Source organism: Kwoniella bestiolae, chromosome 1, assembly GCF_000512585.2.
Source record: "Kwoniella bestiolae CBS 10118 chromosome 1, complete sequence".
NCBI classification, from domain to species: Eukaryota; Fungi; Basidiomycota; class Tremellomycetes; order Tremellales; family Cryptococcaceae; genus Kwoniella; species Kwoniella bestiolae.
In genome coordinates this window covers 8,009,609-8,030,363 of record NC_089241.1, presented here as the reverse complement: position 1 = coordinate 8,030,363, position 20,755 = coordinate 8,009,609, and the positions used below count along the sequence as shown (strand labels likewise).

General features: G+C 47.2%; 6 protein-coding genes across 6 annotated transcripts; 3 read left to right on the top strand and 3 right to left on the bottom strand.

The window, feature by feature from the left end:
• Positions 1–504: 504 nt before the first annotated feature.
• I302_103006 (uncharacterized protein) lies at positions 505–2,548 on the top strand (the record flags this gene model as incomplete). The annotated part of the gene is made up of 6 exons (XM_019188375.2): positions 505–536; positions 639–850; positions 1,093–1,387; positions 1,463–2,080; positions 2,175–2,279; positions 2,344–2,548. 6 exons carry the CDS (start codon positions 505–507, stop codon positions 2,546–2,548), a joined length of 1,467 nt encoding a protein of 488 aa, XP_019051253.2.
• A 163-nt stretch (positions 2,549–2,711) lies between these two features.
• Positions 2,712–4,338, bottom strand: I302_103005 (dihydroorotase, homodimeric type; the record flags this gene model as incomplete). Its single annotated transcript, XM_019188374.1, has 5 exons — positions 2,712–3,356; positions 3,493–3,638; positions 3,844–4,003; positions 4,138–4,225; positions 4,304–4,338. The coding sequence occupies 5 exons, from the start codon at positions 4,336–4,338 to the stop codon at positions 2,712–2,714; spliced, it is 1,074 nt and encodes a 357-aa protein (XP_019051252.1).
• Positions 4,339–4,785: 447 nt separating this feature from the next.
• I302_103004 (uncharacterized protein) lies at positions 4,786–7,352 on the bottom strand (the record flags this gene model as incomplete). Its single annotated transcript, XM_019188373.1, has 7 exons — positions 4,786–4,963; positions 5,043–5,275; positions 5,343–5,475; positions 5,551–5,638; positions 5,708–5,951; positions 6,020–6,627; positions 6,767–7,352. 7 exons carry the CDS (start codon positions 7,350–7,352, stop codon positions 4,786–4,788), a joined length of 2,070 nt encoding a protein of 689 aa, XP_019051251.1.
• A 1,609-nt stretch (positions 7,353–8,961) lies between these two features.
• Positions 8,962–11,140, top strand: I302_103003 (uncharacterized protein; the record flags this gene model as incomplete). The annotated part of the gene is made up of 7 exons (XM_019188372.1): positions 8,962–9,296; positions 9,420–9,530; positions 9,612–9,817; positions 9,871–9,956; positions 10,020–10,075; positions 10,139–10,795; positions 10,873–11,140. The coding sequence occupies 7 exons, from the start codon at positions 8,962–8,964 to the stop codon at positions 11,138–11,140; spliced, it is 1,719 nt and encodes a 572-aa protein (XP_019051250.1).
• A 643-nt stretch (positions 11,141–11,783) lies between these two features.
• On the top strand, positions 11,784–13,515 carry I302_103002 (uncharacterized protein; the record flags this gene model as incomplete). Its single annotated transcript, XM_019188371.1, has 4 exons — positions 11,784–12,762; positions 12,852–12,947; positions 13,005–13,307; positions 13,391–13,515. The coding sequence occupies 4 exons, from the start codon at positions 11,784–11,786 to the stop codon at positions 13,513–13,515; spliced, it is 1,503 nt and encodes a 500-aa protein (XP_019051249.1).
• A 536-nt stretch (positions 13,516–14,051) lies between these two features.
• I302_103001 (uncharacterized protein) lies at positions 14,052–17,731 on the bottom strand (the record flags this gene model as incomplete). The annotated part of the gene is made up of 6 exons (XM_019188370.1): positions 14,052–14,319; positions 14,471–15,720; positions 15,780–16,786; positions 16,840–17,316; positions 17,389–17,578; positions 17,660–17,731. 6 exons carry the CDS (start codon positions 17,729–17,731, stop codon positions 14,052–14,054), a joined length of 3,264 nt encoding a protein of 1,087 aa, XP_019051248.1.
• Positions 17,732–20,755: the final 3,024 nt, after the last annotated feature.

The following is a 20,755-nucleotide window of genomic DNA, read 5'->3' as shown; positions in this document are numbered from 1 at the left end:
AACAAAGCTGAACAAGGACATGACATTGTACAGAAAGGGTCGGTAGAGTATCTCCTTCTTCAAGGCACCGTTCAAAGCCCTTCAGACTCCAGGAAAAGGTGGTATTACGACGATTCCCTTATCTTCAACTGGTAGGTACTGTGATATCTCGGTAGACGTGTTTCTGTTTCGCCCGAACGTCGAATCTCAACAGTATTTATAGATTCGATTGATTGATTGATTGATTGATGGTAGGATGGCCGTTTGCCCGTCGGACCTAACCTAGATCTGGATCTGGTTTGATGGTTGGGTCGGAACCGCCGGGACCGTGTGTTTGTCATGCTTTTGAGGGAGGTTTGATTGAGAGGTCGGGCATGGAGATAAAGGTTAAGCTTCATGTATCTATTTATACTCGTATTCACTGATCTATATCTGATTGACATTTACGTTTTACCATTTTTCACTTGATCTTTGAATATCGTTTGACTGTCAATCGATAACGAGCAACGATACGGAATCACGACAATGTCAAAATCCAAACTCTTGTTTCTTACTTGGCCAGTAACCCTCACCTTGTCCACCATTCTGGCACGACATTGTAATTCATGGAGAAACGAATTGAACTTTTGAGCTGAACTGATCCTCTGGCGTCACGATAGTTGCGAGGCTGGACAGGCCAACATCCAGTTATCAGTGATCAACAAGCTGCAACAACTCCATGGGGATCAGCTGGAGATCATCCTATGTTCCACTGAGAAGTTACAGCGAAGATGTCCTGATGGCGTTACGTTCAGAAAGATAGAGGGAAAGGGGATGATCCAGCATTTTCTGGAGAAGTGGGATGATAGTGATGTTGAGAATGGGAAGAGAGGTGAGTTGAGTTGGGTGGTGCAATCAAGAGTTGTTGGCTCGAAATGAACACCAGAGGGGTGTCATCGTGGTGGCATACGTGGCATTCCATCTTTATATTGTGTCCTGATCAGATATCCTCTTGTTTGAGAAAATGTATAAAGTTACAGTATACCCCTCGAACAATATAATCATGATAAAATAAGGAAACGAAGGCAACGCATATGTATATTGAGCTGATGTGATCCCTCGAACCACTCACAGGCGGTCTCCTCAAACACCTCTTCACTCCACCAGGCTTCATCGGCGCCATCAGACTAGCCTTCTCAATAACCAGCATCATGCATGCAGAAACACCCGAAGAGTACGTCAACTATGCACAACAGTGCGAAGCGGTCATCGAGGATGTAGATCCAGGTTTCATCGTTTGCGATTCGGTGTTCGAACCTGGGAGAGACGCTATCATGAAATCTGGGAGGAAGTATATCCTGCTTAGCCCTAATACTTTCAAGGACCTGGCGAGTGCGCAGCAGGGTAAAGATGTATTCAAGTGGCCTTGGTGAGTTGATTTTCATCATTCTTCCATCATTTTCTTCTTCCATCAGCACGTGTTGATCTTTCAAACCCACTTCAGCCCCGGTACCGGATATCCCTTCCCTGTGCCATGGTACCTCAAACCCCTCAACACCATCGGCTTCATCTTCTTTGCAAAATGGCTACTAAAGTACGACCCTCGTCACAAGCTGTTCAACAAAGTTCGTAACGCAGCGGGATTCAAAGGTAACCTACCACTCTATCAACCAAAGGCTTCACTCGGTACCAATTTCCTGTGCGTTTCGCATCCGAAAGTTGAAATTCCAGGTAAATTACCCGAATGGTTAACATGCTGTGGACCGATCCTCTTACCTGTCAAATCGTTAGATACCTTCGACATGGAGCTGTATAAATGGGTTATGAAGAGACCAACCGTTCTCATCGTGCTTGGAACGCATTATAGGACTTCGAGGGAATTCGCCGAGAACATGTTAATTTCGATTAGAATTTTATTGGAGAAACGAAAGGACGTACAGGTTTTATGGAAATTGCAAAAATACGGGCATTTCGATTTGACGGAATCCTTGGGGGAGGATAGGGATGATAGATTGAGGATTGTCGATTGGCTTAAACCTGATCCATTGGCTATACTGAAGACGGGTAATGTGGTTTGTTTCGTTAATCATGGAGGGAGCAATTCGTACCATGAGGGATTGGCGTGAGTCGACTCTGTACTGTACACCTCTTCTTGTCTTTTTGAACCTATGCGTTATAGCTATTTGGACTGACTTTTTTGCTGTGCTGTCCTCCAGCACCGGAACTCCTCAGATCCTTATGCCTGCTTGGATAGACTGCTATGACTTTGCAGGACGAGTCAACTACTTCAACAACGGTGTCTGGGGTAATGCTAAAGCTGCGTGAGTGACCCCTCCTCCATCGTATGCTGCAAGCTGATATTTATGGTGATTTTGATTTCTTTAGCCCCGGTATATCCCAGCCAGAATTTACAAAAGCCCTCTTCAAAGTTGTTGGTGCTACACCCAACGCACCTGAAGCGGTCAAGATGCGAGCGAGATGCAAGGAGTTGGCCGATATCGTCACTGAGAATGGTAAGAGGGAAGGAAGTACTGTAGCTGCCAAACAGATCTGGGAGGAATTGCAGGTTGAATTGGCGAAGAAGAAATGATCGATCATGATATACGGACTTCGAAACTTTTCTCAGATTGTGTATATAAAGTGATTCGAGATGATAATATGTATATAGAAATTAGACTTCCATTTGGTTCGATAGACTTGCTTTCCAATTTGTATATATACAGATATGTTCATGCATCCCCTAATGATTACGTCTAATTGACAATCTCCCATTCCAACTTCTTACCCGTCCAGAAAGGTAATACCTCAATACCATCCTCACCCTTGACCGTCCCCTTCACAATCCCACTACCTTCCTCCCTGGACGTTCGTCGCAACTTCAACTCTCTGCCCTGTTCCGCAGGGACTTTATAGAAATTCCTTCCATTATCACTAACGAATTTCTGCAATTTATCTAACGCACCGAAACTTTCCAATAAAGTAGCCACGAGCGGAATCAATATCGGGGAAGTGTACACACCGGCCGCACAGGCCGAGACGCTATGTCCATCATCCGTCAAATTGGGAGTCTTACTAGATAATGGGTGAGGAGCCGAATCGGACCCAAGGAAGAATTTGGGATTCCCTGATTTGATTACTTCCTGTAATGCCTTTCGATCTTTAGGTTCCTTGGCGAGGGGTTTACAGAAATGATGGGGTTGGGGTGCTACCTCGTCGATGGTGAGGTATAGGTGATGGGCTGTTATGGAGCATGCTACGTTCGCTGGGAGGGATAGGACAGTCTCGACGGCATTGGAGGTGGTGGCGTGTTCGAGGACTATACGGAGGTTGGGGAAGTCGTGGGCTAGTTTTTTGAGGTGGGAGAGGAAGTGGACTTCGGCGTTGAGGATTGAGATGTTCTGGTAGGGGATAGTTAATTGGTTGGTTGGTGAGTAAAAATTGATGTATGGCAGGAATTACTCAAAACCAGAGCACACAATACAAGAGTATCGAAGATAGTAGAGGATGACATGTCAATTTAAGACCGTCACTCACTTTTTCAGGATCACTGGGTACCTCTCCGTGCAGGTTCAACACCATACCCTCCTCCTCCATAGCTTTGAACACTGGATAATACACCCCATAATCCTCAATACCAGAGTTGGAGTTGGTAGTCACACCTCGGGGATATGATTTGACACCTGTGAACAGGCAATAGATCAATCAGCAATTGATTCGCCTCCAGGCCAACCGTTCTTCTCCTACACCCACTTCTCCCTACCCTGCGTTCCCATACATGCTGCATCCCATCAACCGACCAAGAGCTCTTGGATATATTCTCTCATGTTCCTCGTATCCGTGTCTGCTCATCACGATCTTCCATCTATAAATCCAACATATACGCACCACTGATTCCAGCTTTAGCAGCTTTTCTGATCTCCTCAGGCGTCACATCGGGATGCAAGTACAATGTCATGAGCCATTGTACGGATGAGTCCAGCCGTTCGAGCTCTGATTTATAGGCCATCACAGCGTCGGTAGAGGTGAGAGGCGGAACAAGGTTGGGCTATGGGAATCTGACAAGTCAGAACACTCTCTAGAATACCATGACGTGTTGTGACAGGATGGTTGTAACGGGCATGAATGTGCAGAAGCCGGGTATCGCATTGAGACGATTTCGTACAGCAGGGATGTACTCACCATCACATATGCGGTCCTCACACCACCCTTTGCTACCTGCGGCGTGACGAGTTCGCACATCTTCCCCTGACGGACGTGAACATGGAAGCTGAATGATCATCAGGTCAACGGGACGCCTGAAGTGTACATCTCGTCTATGCTACACGATAAGAAGAAATCGACTTACTCCGCAGGAGCAGGTAGCACGATTTCTTCTGGCATTTTGTTCATGTAAGAGTGGGGGTCGAGTTAGATGGATGGATGTTTATGTCAATGCAAAATCAACAAAGACCTATAGGAAACAATCGAATTCAAAGATCTTCGAAGTACGAGTACGCCTCTTCTTCTTCTACTTCGTTACAGGCGGCGGCAGTATCCGAAAGGGACACGACCGCCCCACTGGGAGTGGCGGAAGAGGAAGATGGGGCTAAAGCTTAGGATGCATTCAATGAGATTCGCCGTGATATTTCAAATTTTGTGACAAGCATGGACAGGCAAGGTATGTACCTCGGATGGAATATGAAGGCGGCTCTTCTCAGGCAAGAGCAAAACTATCAGCTGCAAATATCTGGTTTTTTTTGATCAAACTCAATTATTGTATCGCGTCCAGACACAATTAATCTATTACTCGTACTGCTGTAACAACAATTCCAATGTACTGTACTGCATCTAAGCGTCAATATCGATAATTCTCAGTATCTCCGGCATCTTCGCCTGTAATTCCATATGTCCTCTAAGTACCGATGAGATATCGACATCTTCGATATTGGGCTGTTCGACCGGTCCCAGACCCGCTACCTTGATTCCATTGGACATGACCGCTGCTCTGGAAACTACTTCGTGGAGTCTATATTATCATCAAGCATGATCAGTATGATGTTCCCTTCATATTGTGATTATACAAGAAAGTAGATAGTGGGACTCACCGTACTACTCCGGCCAGAACTAGATCCGCATCACTATAGGCATTGACAACCCTTCTACCAGTGACGCTCCTGACTTTCTGCCATTCCTCGGCGGTAGGCGCAGAAGGCAGGGAAATCATATATGCCGATTCGACGTAGGTGGGGATCGGTCCTCTACCCGGTGGAGGGGGCGGGAGAGATGCGAGGTACAGTAAGGCGTGAAGGATGGTCAGAGCTCCTACTGATGAGCCGATCTGAAGACATGAATCACTCAGCATGACTAATTTATCTTGATCCTTGACAAGGGGCATTATCACTTACAAGTACGACTGGCCTTTCACCTTGTACTCTCTTTTCGATGACCTCTCCCAACAATCTACCGGCCTTCTTGGCTCGATCGACAGCGTGCATCCATGTGTTGTCAAGTGTCATGGTAGCCATAGAGTAGACGGATCTGGCATTCACCCAAGAAGTGTGTAAGCTATAATACCCTTCTGACATCGTCACATAGAGCTGAAGTGGTACTTACAGAGGCAAGCTGACTGCAGCAAAGTATGCTGACAAGACCGTGCGCTTGATAATCTCCTTCTTTACCAATCCCTTGAGCTTCGATGTGACTATAGACAACCGCAATCAGTCAATCACGACACTTTCTCAGATGCGCCCATCACTTGGATCGGACTTACCCCAAAGATCAACATCCCTTCCAGTCTGTAACATAGCAGCACTTTCGAATCTCAACAAGAAAACATCTCTACCATCTTTCAATCCCAAAGCCTTATCCAAAACAGTTACAGATTTCTCATCTGAAGCGAGATTAGGTGCTGCGGTGGCCTTAGCGGAAGCAGTAGCCGATGAGCAGATGGCTCTCCAAGCTGTTATACCTTCCGTTCGAGAGACCGTCAATAGACCAGGAACGACGATGGTGGCCTATAAAATAGCGTTGCAAAAGTATCAGTGACAGTGCTATAAGATAACAGACGCATGCGATCACTTACAGTCAAACTAGGTGGTTTCTTAGTTTCCGTCAACTCCTTTTCCTCCTTCCCTTGATCTAACGACGCCCTAGGACTATTCGTAGGTTGTGGGATATCCGTCGATCCAGCAGAGATAGAATGTCTCGTACCAGATTCCAAAGACAACTTGAGTAATCTCTCCTCAATGTCAAGTCTACCTTGTTCGACCAACTCCTGAGCCTGACTCTCCGAGATCTGTTCACCCTGCTCCGGCGGCGCTATGATATCCCCTCCCTCCGCTTTGGTCTTAGCATCCTCTTTGTTTTTCTGCTGCTGTTCTTCAATCTTCTTCTTCTCATTCCTTGCTTTGTACTCTTTCAAATCGTCTAATTCCTCCTTGGTAGACCTATGCCCGTCGCCAATTTCGATAAAGCTAAATTCCTCTACTCCCCTCCAACGCTCTCTTACTCTCTTTCCTGCTAGACCACCGCCTCCTACACCGAACAACGTACCCAGTACGACTGGGGCGGCAGATGCGGAGAGGATCGAGCCGACCCCTAAAGGCGCGAGGACCGCAGCTATGGCTGGGGCGGCTAGTCCACCTGTTACTCCGAGTAGGACTCCTCCAGCGACCACTCCTGCGCCGGTGGCTATAATGGAGAACAGATTGTCAGCGATGATAGGCATGGTATGTGGAAAGTTGGTTTTGCTATGGAGAGTACCGGCAGGCTTTTCAAAAGTATGAAGAACGACATTCAAAATGAATGAGCTTGACTGAAAGGGACTTACCCAGATGTCTGCCAAGAGCACCACCCCACCCCTGCGATTGAGCCTGTTTCGCCTTTTCCACCTTCTCCTGGTTCTCCTTCTCCGCTGCAGCCTTCAAGGCATGAAATAGTGTGCTGGACAAATTCTTCTCCGCTTTCGGTATGAGCTCTTTGGGAGGCAGACCTAAAAGCTGTAACGTCCTGTACGACAGATATCTAGAAATAGGTGAATATTTCAAGGTCCCTTCTTCCTTCTTCGCACTCTGTTCGGAAGCTACATTCTCAGATGCCAAACTTGCTTCCACGAGTATACCGGCAATTCTGGCGATCTCATCTTCGCTCCATTCTCCCCTCTGATCATCCGCAGAGGATCTTACATTCTCTGACGAGATGGTGGGAGGTAATCTCCCTTGATCGAATGATAATAATTTACATACTGCCGTCAACCATCTGGACGATATGGCCTTGTACGATTCCTGGCTTGCTGAGCTGGTGAGGAACGGTGGATTGGAGGTTGCACTTAGGGATGATAGGGCAACGATCAGCCGGATGGGCTGAGCGAGAGGCTCGGGTGGTTTGGGGAGGTTATCGTTGGTAGGGTGCGCCATGCTGATTTCGGTTATAGAAGCGACCAATGTACACACACACACACTTTGGTTGCCTGGGAGGGTTGTTATGGCTACGCTATGGTAAGTACGCTCGTACTGTACCGTTACTTTCGAGAGATGAATCAGACCACGGTAGCCAAGTGGAGTATCAGTGAGCGACATGAACATGCTCCAACGATATCAGTGACGTCACATGGCAAATCTCGTTTTACGATACCAATAAAGTGCGTGAATGATTTTCAGCTGGGATGTGAACCTTTCCTATCAAGAATGGCTTCGTCTATCACGCATCTTGACTGAATCAATGGACGTGAACATCCTTCTTTACTCCATACGACTTATATAAGATACTGCGATTCAAGTAGCATGCTACTTGAGGTAGTGAGTCGGGCTATCACTGTGGACGGCATACCTTCAGTGTGATCGGCGGACGCCGCTCCAAACCCCCGCACAGCACATGCAGCCAAAGGGGTGTCGGGGATGTCGTACGTGCATGTAGCATGTGCTCGGACACGTAGCAACGGTGCATGGAACATGAATATATACAGATGGGGGCGGACTTTCGGGATTGACGTGATATGGGAGTTATTTGCATATTTACATAATACTCGACTTGTATAGTAGAATGATGTCCGAGACCGAGGAGACCTCCACCACCCGGATCATCGATTGAATTTGATGTCGGAACCAAATTAAAGTGCTAGATCCCCAAGAGATCTAGCCCGGATCCGCATATTTTCAGTTTCGCCGCACTGACCGACGGGCTTATTAATTCAAGTCAACCAAGCTTACTAGGTAGATACTACATAGATCCATGTGCGATCTGGGTATTTTTCGGGTGATGCGGTTGTCGTTGAGCGTCATGTTTGTAAGCTTATTATCTATTCTGTACACTGCCAATAGACCGACGGCATACTCTCATTCCTCCTTGCACTGAGAGGCATCACATCACGCTATTTCGATCGTTTACGTTGTTACAAATTAAGCCTAAGACAATCGTGTCTATTTTCTATTTCTCTTCTGTTCTTGATTACAAAGACCGATGGGGCGCTGGTTATCTCGTATCATAATATACACTCACTAATCATAGGTACATATTGCATAGCCTTCGGTCATGATGGACATGAGTCCTTAGTTGGTCCTTGGATGACATAAGAACAAGGGAGCAGCAAATCACCGATTCTGCAGTTCTGTTGGGTGCGAATCTCAGTCAAATCCATGTCTCGGCCCCGAGTGACAGTGAAATCGAGTCCATCTTCTAATCTTCCCATATCGTGCATCACACTTCCTTTCTATTTTCTTTGTAAGCGACTCTTTGACCGCACATGCTGCCCTTCGGCCTGTATCTCTTGCTAGATAGATCACATACATATATAAACGTTTGATAATAGCGTTCGTCTTCCACCATTCTCTTCTTTCTTCGTATCTTCGCAACCGTATCATTAGCTGAGGCTTGTTCAACGTCAAGTATAATAACTCAAGCACGGATCATCATATCACAAGGTCCATCGCAACTTCAAGCTATAATATATAACACAGATAACCTTGCTCTTATCTCGCATTCCCACTTCTTCAACAAACACCTCCAACGAGGACAAATCGTATAATCATGTCATCGCTCAACGCCCAGAACGGCCTATCGCCATCCCCAGGGAACGGCGATTTCTCGAGATCGCCAACTTTCGTCTCCGATGAAGACGTCGAAAGTTCCCCAAGGGCACTCGACGCCAATGCGACCTTGACCGATCTGACCGCTGCCAACGGGCTCAACAAGGAGAAGGCGCTCTCCGTAGATGAAGAACATCTACCCGCCCAATCGACCATGGGTAAAGTCGAAGCTCAAATGGAAAAAGCAGGTACTGCTCATCCCCATCATCATAAAAACGCCTTGGCCTCGTTGGACCCAAAGAGAAAAGGCGTGTTATTGCTCTGTTTCTGTCTTTCGTAAGTCCGCGCACACGCACTCTTTCCCCACTTTCCCCACTTTTCGTCATCCCACGACTACCACATGAAACATCTCGGTCGAGCGGTGTCTGACTTCTTGCTTCTTCTTCGCTCCTTCTCTAGCATGTTCATAGATGCGGCTGGGGTGTCGGCCACGTTCCTCATGACTGCGCCCATCGCAGAAGATCTGGGAGTGAAGACAGGAGATCAGGCGTGGATTTTGGGAACTTATTCGTGAGTTTACTTGTTGAAATACCCAATTTTGGTGGAAATATACCCTACGCAGTGGTTAATCCAAGTTGTGGCCCTTGACAGTCTCGCTTTCGCCGCTACCCTTCTCTTCGCTGGTCGACTCGCAGACTTGTACCCTCCTCATAGGGTCTACACCATCGGTTTCATCGGTATCGCCATCTTCTACCTCATCATCTCGTTCATGGAGAACCAATATGCCTTCTTCGTCCTACGAGCTATCTCTGGTCTCTTGGCTGTACTCACTATTCCAAGTTCGATCAATATGATCAGTGAGTTGATCATTATCTATTTCGTGTAGGACATCTGCTGATTTTTGGCTTAGTCCAAATGTACCCCGATCCTGCTGAACAAGCCAAGAAGCTCGCTCTCTTTGGTATGGCTGGTGCTTTGGCTAACACCATCGCTTTGGTGAGTTATCGTCTCTCAGTCTTCACATCACTGACTATTGCTAACTTTTTCTGAATTACCTAGGTTCTCGCCGGTATTTTCCTCCTTGCTAATTGGAGATGGTACTTCCGATTCATCACGTGAGTATACATTTCCACTACCTTGCCTGAACTATGTACTGATATTCTCGTGCCTTGCTATAGTATCATCATTGCTCCCTTCGCTGTCCTCGCATGGTTCCTCATGCCCCGAACCGAAGCCGTGGCCGAAGATTTACCAGGAGCTGCCAAACTCAAGCGAATGGATCTCGGTGGTGTTGTCATCCTCATCGCATGTCTGGTACTCTTCATCCTCGGATTCACCCAAGCCGCCGTCGACGGATGGGACGCACCCATCTTCTACGTCCCATTGGTCGTTTCCATCGTCCTCCTCGGTGTCTTCTTCGTCTGGGAACGATTCATGCCCAGAGGTTACTCATTATTACCTCACGATATGTGGCAATTCCCCAACATCTTCCCCTTGATCCTCCAAGCCTCAGCAATCTTCATGTGGTTCGCCTGTGCTCAACTCCGAATCGCCACCTACTTCCAGGAAGCTTTGGGCAACTCCGCTATTCTCACTGCTGCCAAGCTCCTGCCTATGGGTATTACCGCTCTGTTCGTCGGTACCTCTACTCAAGCTATGCCATGGTTAATCACCAAACCACGATTCGTCCAGCCTGTCGCTTCCGCCTTATGTTTCGCCGGATCAATGTTATTCGCTTTCAGTAAGGGTGGTTCAGGAAAGGATTACTGGAGGTTCATGTTCCCAGGTCAAATCATCGGTACGGCTGGTGGTATGATTGTCTTCATCGGTATGAAGTAAGTTCACATCTCCTCCTTCTCAAATATCTCATATTGGGTGATACAACGATACTGACTCTTTGACCTCAACTCAGCACATCAATCATCCAAGCTTTCCCCCTCGAATTCGCAGGTGTCGGCGGTTCCTTCGCCAACATCATCTTCCAAGTCGGTGGAGTCATCGGTATCTCCGTTCAAGCAGGTCTCATCAACACAGGTAACGGTACCATCGAAGACTGGACTGGATCCAAGAACTCTTACTTCTTCACTGGTGCTTACATCTTGTTCACCGGTATCGTCTTTGTGGCGTGGTACAGGCAGAGTAAGATGCCCAAGTACGATGGTCCGGTAGTCGCTGCGTAAAAAAATATATTCAAGATACTCAGTCTTCTGTAGCTTATTTTAGTTTTACTTTTCTATCAGATAGAATAGTGTTGATGATATGTGAATTGATGAATATAGATAGATGATATGATAGTTCTTTTAAATGTTTATAATGCATATTCTCATTTCAGATACATAGTACCAGGACTGAGGTTTTGGAATTCACCGTTCCCAAGAATGATACCGTGTCTCGGTCCCCGTCGCCCGTCTCGTTGCGACACGGAAAGATTCACTGTAAACCATGTTGCGTTTGATGAAAAGGAAAGGGGGAGATGGGATATGTGGACTTCACAGTCTAAGCGTCCGTCAAAGATGCCGACACCCCTGCGGCATCTATTAAGTGTCATTCTGTTGGGAATAAATCCTGTTGCATCCATGAACGTTCCGCCCAGGTAACGGGACGGGGGTCAGACATGTATCACAAAATAGGCAGTGTCATGTCACACCGATGCTTTGTACATCCGTGACGTCTCTTATCACACATCTCCTTCACACATCAACCCCGCTGACCATCCCTTATAATCCATAAAAGAAAGGATGTCCAGCGAAAAAGTGAAAACTTGTCAATAGAAATAGTCTTGACTAAACACAACACAATGGCGAAGGGGTAAAGTAAAAAGATATGAATCCAATGATTACACTTGTCAGCCGGAAACATACCAAATACATATCATCTCTCATCCTCTTAGATCTAACTCTCATACCTCACATAACATCTCATGAAGTGACTTCGTCATCTACATTGACAATCGCCAAAGCAGATATCCATACTGAATCACTACACCCTACTCAATCACCTGAGCAACAATCCCAAAACATATTTATCCACCCCAACCCTACATACCTCTTCCCTTACCCTCCACCTGCTCCTACTGCCACTACCACCCAAACCCAACTCGTCTACCTACCTATCCCACCCTCGACCCAAAGTCACGCTCCCTCCCCATTCCTCCACCCACTCGCAATAATCCTCATCCTCTGCTCGATCTTAGGCTTCCTATCTACCCTCCTCAACCTCCCCTTCAACACCGACATGTCCTCCTCCTCTTCATCCGCCAGACCCTCCTCCTCCTCTTCCAAACCCTCCTCCTCCTCCTCCTCTTCCTCCTCTAGACCATCCTCGTCTTCTTCAGCCTCGGGCTCAGGATCAAGTTCAAGTACTTCGTCGGCCAAACCACCCTCTCCGCAGGCTGTACCTAATATTACGGCCAATGCGTGGATGTCTTTCTTCCTCTTCTGCTGTCTCGTCTTGATTATCCTCCAGGGTCCGCTAGGTCTAACGGGAGGTAATATCCTCCCATCCTTTGGGACCCCCTCTGGCGGATGGGGTTATGGGGTTGGAGGGATGCCTGGTTGTGCGGATATGGTAAGTACCTATGTACCGTGGTGTCATTCCCCTCCTCCTGTTGTGGCACCACAGTCACAGCCGCAGATCCAGGTACAACAGGTGGTGCAGAACCCCCCTGCTGGGTCTTATGGCGTACCTGGAGTAGGGGCGCATCAGATGGGAGGTCAAGGTGGGTTTGCTAGTCCAAATGGTGGGGGCGGGTGGAGTTGGTATAGTAACGCTGGGGATGGGGGAGTAGTGAGACAACAGCCAGGTGAGTCTGGTGAAAAACCTCATACGCCGCATGCACTCTTATGTGTGGAGTGGCTGGACTGACATGCCTCTCTCCTTGGTTCGATGTAGCCTACTATCCTCCTCAACAACGCACAGTCCAATACCAAAGACCAGGCTTGCAAATCCAAGTACACAACGCCCGTGGTAATTCCATACCTCAGCAGGGTAAGTTCCGTTTGATAATGTGGATACAAAGTTTGAATTGACACTTACCATATAAAGTTGTTCCTCAATACTATGACTCCTACTATCCGCATAATACCTGTCCAACTTCCCCATACCCATACCCATACCAATACGCTCCTGGATATACTCTTCCGCACGGCTATGGACATGGCTACGCGTCCGGTAAACGATGTACACCGTGGCAACCTTGGAACTGCAATTATCTTCCCAACGTATTCGGCTATGCTCATCAAATACCTTCTCATTCCATGGATATAGGTGGGAATGGTGGTGTGAACATCCAATCTCAGCATATCGGAACATCTCAACCTCAGGCTATACCTGCCATCCCAGTCACCCGTAGGTCTCCCTGAATACCGCGACTCATCCTCACCCGTAGGAGAGAACCTGTAACTTATCAACTGACTCGGTACTCTCCATAGCCCCTCCTCAACCTATCGTCCCTCCCCCCTCCGCCATAGCGAGCATATCCAACCTCGAGAACGCCTTCTACCCCCTGTTAGTAGGTGCTATAGCGTTGTTGGTAGTATTCGACTATGCGTCGTGATGGGGATATACGAGTATGATATCTAGACATAACTTGACCAGGTACATTTATACTGTACAATCCACGAATCCTGTCTTGATGCTTCTGACCGGAATGATTTACAGATCGACATGTTAATCTGTGACCAGAACGATTTATAGCCAGATACTACTTTGTACCGTACAGTCAATATCAAGTCGTTGCATTGAATATGATATGTAGATGAACTCCATCTTCCTATATCTCCATTTGTCATCAAGAAATCCAAATCCAAAGTCAAAAGTCAAAAAACCCAAGATAAAAAAAATACAGTACAAGATATTCGTTAACCAGGTGGTTCAAGTCGACTTCTATCTCCCTCTCTGGTATATCCATTTGTTTTATTTTCTTTATCGTTCATCCTGCTGAATAATGTCTTTTCGTTATATCTCTTTCCATATTCTTTTTCTTCTTCTAGCGAAATCACAATATACAACCAATCCAAGCCAAACAAATTCTCTTCTTCCACTATCATCCTCACCCCGCCATCTCCCATATGGCCTTGACATCTTGTAAACTCAAATCATAGTAGAGCTCGACCCCCCAGCAGGGAACAGCACAGCGTCCGTAAATCCTTTCCCCAATTTACCCCATTTCGATTTCGGTTTCTCCTTTATCGAAGCAGCAGCGACTTTTTCTTTTTCCTCTTTTTCTTTTACCCTTATCTCAGCTTGTCGTTGAGCTTCCGCACGGGAAATTGCCATTTTCTTGGCTTGCTGTGCTCTCAAAGCTTCGAATCGAGCTTGAGCTTCGGCCTTTTTGGCATCTTTCTCTGCTGTTCTGATACTATCACAACGAAAAGAACTGAGTCAGCGCGTGTTCCTTAAGTATTCTAGTGCCACATGAATGATCGAGGTGTATGACAATGGATGTCAGGCCAGACAGTTTTGATGACAGACGGGACATAGGATGTAATACAGAGTAAAATGCAACTCACGCCTTCATCTCAGCCTTGGCAGCCTTCTTACTGCTCGTCCCCGTGGACCCCGAACTGATACTCGCCCCATCATAAGTGGATACCCCACCCGTACCAGAGGTATTAGTCCGCAACAGCGAAGTTGTATCTGAGAAATCAATCGTGATGGCTCCCGATCCAGAGGATTGATGGAGTTGGGATGATCCGAGCCTCATGTCTTTAATGGATTGTCCAGTGGATGAAGAACTATCCGTCATAATTGAGAAATGTCGATTCTTGGCGGTAGGCGAACTGATCGATCCTGATGAGGTCGCTCGGGACAAGTTGGATTTCGAAGGTGATGCGTCGAAATAGTATGACGCGACTGAATGATGGTCGATCGATCTGGCCTGTTGGGCCGACATGGATTGAGGCGGGGGTGTGATGGGTGGTAATAATCCTGCTGCTTCCAATGTAGAGGCGTTCAATCTCTTACCATCTGCCAATGGGTCGACAAGGGCATCTCGATGCTTGGATTTCATAGATTGCTGTCGTCTCATGGAGAGCGAGTCGTTCCATCCATGGTCGTTTGTAGGTGGATGACCTTCAGGAAGAGGCGGTAAGCCCGATCCGGAGCTTGATCGACTGTCCATCATGGTAGAAGAGAAATCTCGAGGTGGGAAAATCCATGATTCCCTCATCGAGTTCGAATCCGCAGCAGGGGTAGAAGGGAAGTTGGAGGTAACATCGGAATTGGTGGGACTAGATGGTCGGTGGAATCCTGTCGAAGGATGAGAGAAGTCAGGCGTAGAAGGTCCAGGTGATATACGCAGGGCGGCAGGGTTTACAGCTGGCATGGGGAGGCGAAGAGGATTGCGTCGAGGTGGAGGAGGTACAGGATAATCTGGCGGACTTCTGAGAGATGCGCTACCCTCAGATGGCGTAAAGGACGGTTTTCGAGAAGCGATAGAGTTCACGTTCAAAGCAGCTAGAAGTGCGTCGACTTGTGTATCATCTTTCGGGATGATGGCATGTTCAGGTTCCTCGATGGGAGCCGCGAGAATCAGATCCAAAGGGACCGTCAACGAGTCGGCCCGAGCTCGTCGATGGTGAGTATCATCGCTAGGGCCGCCTCGAGGACCAGTCGATGGGTTTGAAGCATCCGAAGCCGGGTGATATGTACCGCTGGGTGTGACGTTAGGCTGGCCATTCGAGCTACCACTGTCGGATGCTTGAGAGCTGGATGGACCTTGATTGGATCGTTGCGATCGAGCAGCAGCGTTCTTGGCCATCTATACGAACAGTTCCCATAAGCCACTGATTCAGACATGAATGACATGAACAAACTCACATGGATCATGTTCAATGCCCTGACTTGTAAGCATTGTTCACCAGCCAAAGTAGCGATCTCGTAGATCCCAACCGCGATACTAGGTTCCAACCTCTCGTGCAGGGCGTGTACGACTAATCTGTTGAGTCGACCGATGTTATACTGTTTGGCAAGGAAGAGAAGAGCCGAAAGCACAGGCGCTCGATTCTGCAATGCGGTCGATAACGATAAGGTGTAAAAGTATTGCACAAGGGCAACACACACAGGGAAAGGTTCAGGTAAGGTGAGGTTGGTAGGAGCGAGTCGAGCAGGGGTGAATGAACCAAGGAGGGTATCGTTGATATCCACTGCAGGAGCAGCAGCTAATACCCCAGCGGCTTTTTCGGATAAAGCTCGTTCCTGTTCTGCGAACCATGGCCATCTTTCGGAGAGGATCTGTCGTGAACATTTGACTCTTCGTCCGTCCTCGCAGATCACCTCGAAATCAGAGGCCAGCTTTTCATCTAACATGGTCAACCCGGCTTGTTGGACTTTAGCAGGTATCTCGAGGTTGGGAGGCTGGTAGATACCGAACGCTTCGAGAGAGATCACAGCCATGTGATCGAGGTTGACAGCTCGACGACTGTAATCGGCAGCTAGGTCCAATTCGCTGTTGCCGTATACCAAGATCTTAGCCATCTCAGGCCATACGACCGCACGATTCCAACTTCCTGTTGCCAGTACGTTGGGCTCGAGATGTCGCCAGACCATGTTATCCAAGTTGAGCGCCCAGATGGAGAAGGCCGCAGAGGACGAGGCGAGATAGAGACCGCACAGGATGAAATGGTTTCCTACCATACCGCCGGTGGGGAATCGTAAACCTGGTGGTTGGTGTTGACCACGCATGACCTCCGAGTCGTCTCGGAAGGCAAAAGAAGGTGGAGCAATGTGCTTGATCGATGGGACGGGGGGTACATGGGAATCAGGCAGGAGAACGTCGAGTTCACGTCGAACCTTGGCAAAATCGTAGTTGGAGTAACACCAAACATCTGTAGACCGATCAATTAGCTGAAATCAATGCAGTGAAACCAACTAGACTTACCTCCTCCTTCGCCTTCCTCATCGATCGAGTAGCTATGAGATGAACTCTTTAGTTCTGAGCTGGTCTGAGGCAGTACCACTCGTTTCCTGGAGCTGGTAGCTACACTTCTATAAGCACCCTTGGAATGCTGCCCAGCCGATTCCGGTTGAGCAGTTTTCGATTCCCATACTCTCTTCTTGAGGTCATATACGTTTATCTCATATATCCATGAGTTATCGGAATACTGTCCACCCGAAATCACTAATTTACCTCTTGACACCGCACTGAGGTGTGCATATCTTGCTGAAGGTATCGGAGAGGGATCTTGAGGGTGCTGGGTGGAAGGTGATGATATTCCTAAGCCTATCACACTGGGATTCGAAGGACTGGGTTGCGGCAACCATTTTCGAGAGAGACAGTCGAAGAACCAGATATCGTTGTGTACAGACATGGGATCTGAATCTGACATTCCACCGAAACACACGAGTTTGTCTTCCCCTACACCGGTCACATGTTATCAGCTCAGCCTCACTCTGGTCGTCTTTGATTCGACAGCGGTGACGGACTTACAGACATCCATTGAATGGAAATACCTCGGACCAGGACCCTCACCAGCATCTACTCTTTCCCATAACCTTGTTTTCAGGTTCATCGCCCACATCTCTGATGTCAGCCTTCGAGTTTTCACTGATTTACCTCCAAAGAGGAATACTGTAGGTGGGTGTGGTGCAGGAAGAGGTGAGATGGTGATGGATGGTCCCTGCGAAGTGATCAGACGGTATAAGCGCATCTCACCTTTTCATTTGATGATCAACGATAAACCTGACCCGAAAGGACTTACGGTGAGAGGAGGTGGGACATTGCCCTTTGTCGACTCGCTCCAGCTGACGAGATGAGCGAGTCCAGCGTCCATCTTGGTTTGGTTGTTATTGCTGTTTTAATGGTTGTTATCGATGATGATGATAGATAAAGTATTAACAAAGGGGAAAGAAGGGGTATCTTATTTGAACGCTAGAATGTCTCTAGGTGTATTTTAGAAGAGGGAAGAGGGACGGCGAGGGGTATTTATTCGGGTAATTTTGTAGGGTTGTGGGTTTGTAGGGTTGACGGGGGTACACGCAGGTACAGCGTTGCTCTGAACGGAGACAGAGGAATCGATGAAGGCGTGAAGTATGAGGGTGAGGGGGAATTGAGGAGGGTTGTGCGACCGAGGTGATAAGATGTTGAGTGATCCCAGGCGTAGGTATGGGATATGGTTGGGAGTAGGGAGTTGGAATAGGTACTGAAGGGTAGAAGGGAGTTGTGTACACCAGGGTCGATCAAAGAACGTTTTGACGCTCTGGTTATATATATTGTCTGTTTTCTTCCGACTGATTGATGGTTGATGTAGTCACAGAGACAGGAAAACTCCTGTTGATGGAAATGACTCTGCTTGATCTACCTAAGCAACCGGATGAAATTGGGTACCTTGTCCTCTTTCTTATAGTCTCGACTTTATACTTTATTTTCTCATATACCCTGTGTTTGATGGTATCTGTGTTAATGTTTGATCAGATACACAAGTATATGACGCAGGTGGTTGGAAAGATGTCAAGAGGTGTTCAGTTGCAGTTTGGTGGTATGGCGGCCGACCAGAGGAATCCAAAATGAGGTGGACCGTGCAAAGGTAGAGGAGAGAGAGGGGCGTTTTGATGGTCGTCGAGGTTGACTTGATGGATGATCCCCCGTTACGCAAACAGAGATGTTTGATGGATGGAATAAGATGATAGGCTCTGGCCAGATACGATCAACTCCACCACCTGGACCCAGCTGATGATGGATTGATGGGAAAGCGGATATGAAACTAGCGTATAGAGCCAGACTAAATGAAAAGAAAAGAATGATCAGCATCAACTAAAATCCCATCCAAGACATTACTAGAGACACACAAGGAAAAGATCAAAGCTTTGTCCAAGTGGTTGGGCTAACTCGGAGAGGTAAGATGGGCAACTCACTTTCAGACCCTCTCCATTCGACTGATATCAATGACAGAGACGAAGACGTATGTCAATTCAATACGATCTGGTCTAGCCTTTTATGTTGTGTCTACGAATCTATCACCTCGTTTTGAACCTGATGCTGATCGAAAGGTATCGTTGACGAGCACGTGAAGGGCGTTGTATGAATAACCTTGACAACGACTGAACAACTGAATGATCCAGATTGCATGTACCGTATCTACCATCGATTTTTGAGGGTGAGGGTGTATACCAGTTCCTGTACGGGTTCGATGACCTTCTGGCCAGAGGTACCAGGACCAAGGGCGGTGAGAAGAAGCAACGAAGTAAAGGGTAGAGAGTGGGATAGGAACCGAACCGAGCGTTTTACGGCGAAAGAGGTCTCGGAGTATCTTTTTGTTGTTGAATGTGCCTTGCGCGTGGAGGGAGGGTGGAGGTAGGTCAACGAGCGTGATCAGTAGGTGAAGCTTGATGTTCTACTTTTGGCGATGGGCGACGGTGGTGCACCCATGTATTTGCTCACGATGCAGGAGAAAGTTATTTGAAGAGAGAAGAAAAGATAGATGGTTATCAACCCTGTTTTAACAATATCACGTTCTATATGAGACCAATCCTTGGAGAGACAAACAAAGGCAACGTCTACTCGAGTATAGGGGGTATCATTGCCTAGTCGTACAGCATGGTACGATATCGTCCATTCATGGCGAAATGCTACTAAATATCTTGCATAGGGCGATCGATGACTCACCTTCCTCTCCTCTTCATCAGACAGAAGCCATTCCAGTCTAGAGAACAATATTGTGACAAAGGCGTGGCGTACGGCCAAATGAAATTTATCACACTAAAACTCGACCGAACCTCTAGCACATTACCCAGATTCAGGTCACCTCGCGTACCAAAAGATTACGAGTTACCACAACTAAAATCTTCCTATCTCTTCGTTCCCCCCCTTCTTTGTTCTCTTTTTTTTCCAGGTGTAGAGAAAAAGTTGTATTGTACAGTATCGCTTGGAAGGAATCAAGGAATAGTGAAGTAAGATCAAGGGTACTCGCATAGGACGTCACAGTACTGTATGTCGCAGCAGGACGAGTAGACTAACTGTCGTACCTATTAGCTAATCTACTATTCTTTCAGGATCCTGTAGTCCGAACCCGCATGGTGGCATAGTGTAAAGAATCACCAAAAAAAACTTTCGATCCCGGTACTTCCGGAATATGGAATTTGGATCTCTTCTCTCACTCCGCTCAAAGCTCTCTATCGATTGCAGGCCATGGTTCCTGGGGATGAACAGTTGATCACCCCGAGTGGGTTGGACTCTCTGCATATGCATATGGAGCGACGCGATGTGCTTATACGACCAATACAGATGCAAATGCAAAAATGTGGGATGTACATACAGTACATGGATTCCCGGTTCCTTATCCTTCTGTCTCGTACAGGATTCACTCTTCCCGGTTCAGGTAACACCATGAGAAAGGTACTAACCGTTCCTATAAGAACTGCCGTACTATCATAATGACATTCATCCTCATCCATCGATGCACGGTCACAACAGTTCTGCACTCGTACTGATGAACTTCTCAGACCTGATCTAACTTGTATGAGGTAGGGGCAAGTCGGTGCATTTCTAAGCGAGTCGCACGCCCGCCTCGCGTTTATCGATTAGATCAGGTCAAACGTATACTTCCGCATAACGGCATCTTTTCAATCTCCCTCCCCCTATTTCTGGTACGATAGTAGAGTAAAAGGTAACGCTACAAGTGCGATTCATATAGCATTTTCACCAGTCTAGTAAGAGATAAAACGCAAAAATTCAAGTAATTTGGTAATTTACAAATATCGTTGAATGGTGTCATCGTACAACAAGAAGCGACCGTCTTTCATGTCAACAAACTAACGGCATTTGGATTCTGAATCTATGTTTGTGTCCGCTGTTCAGT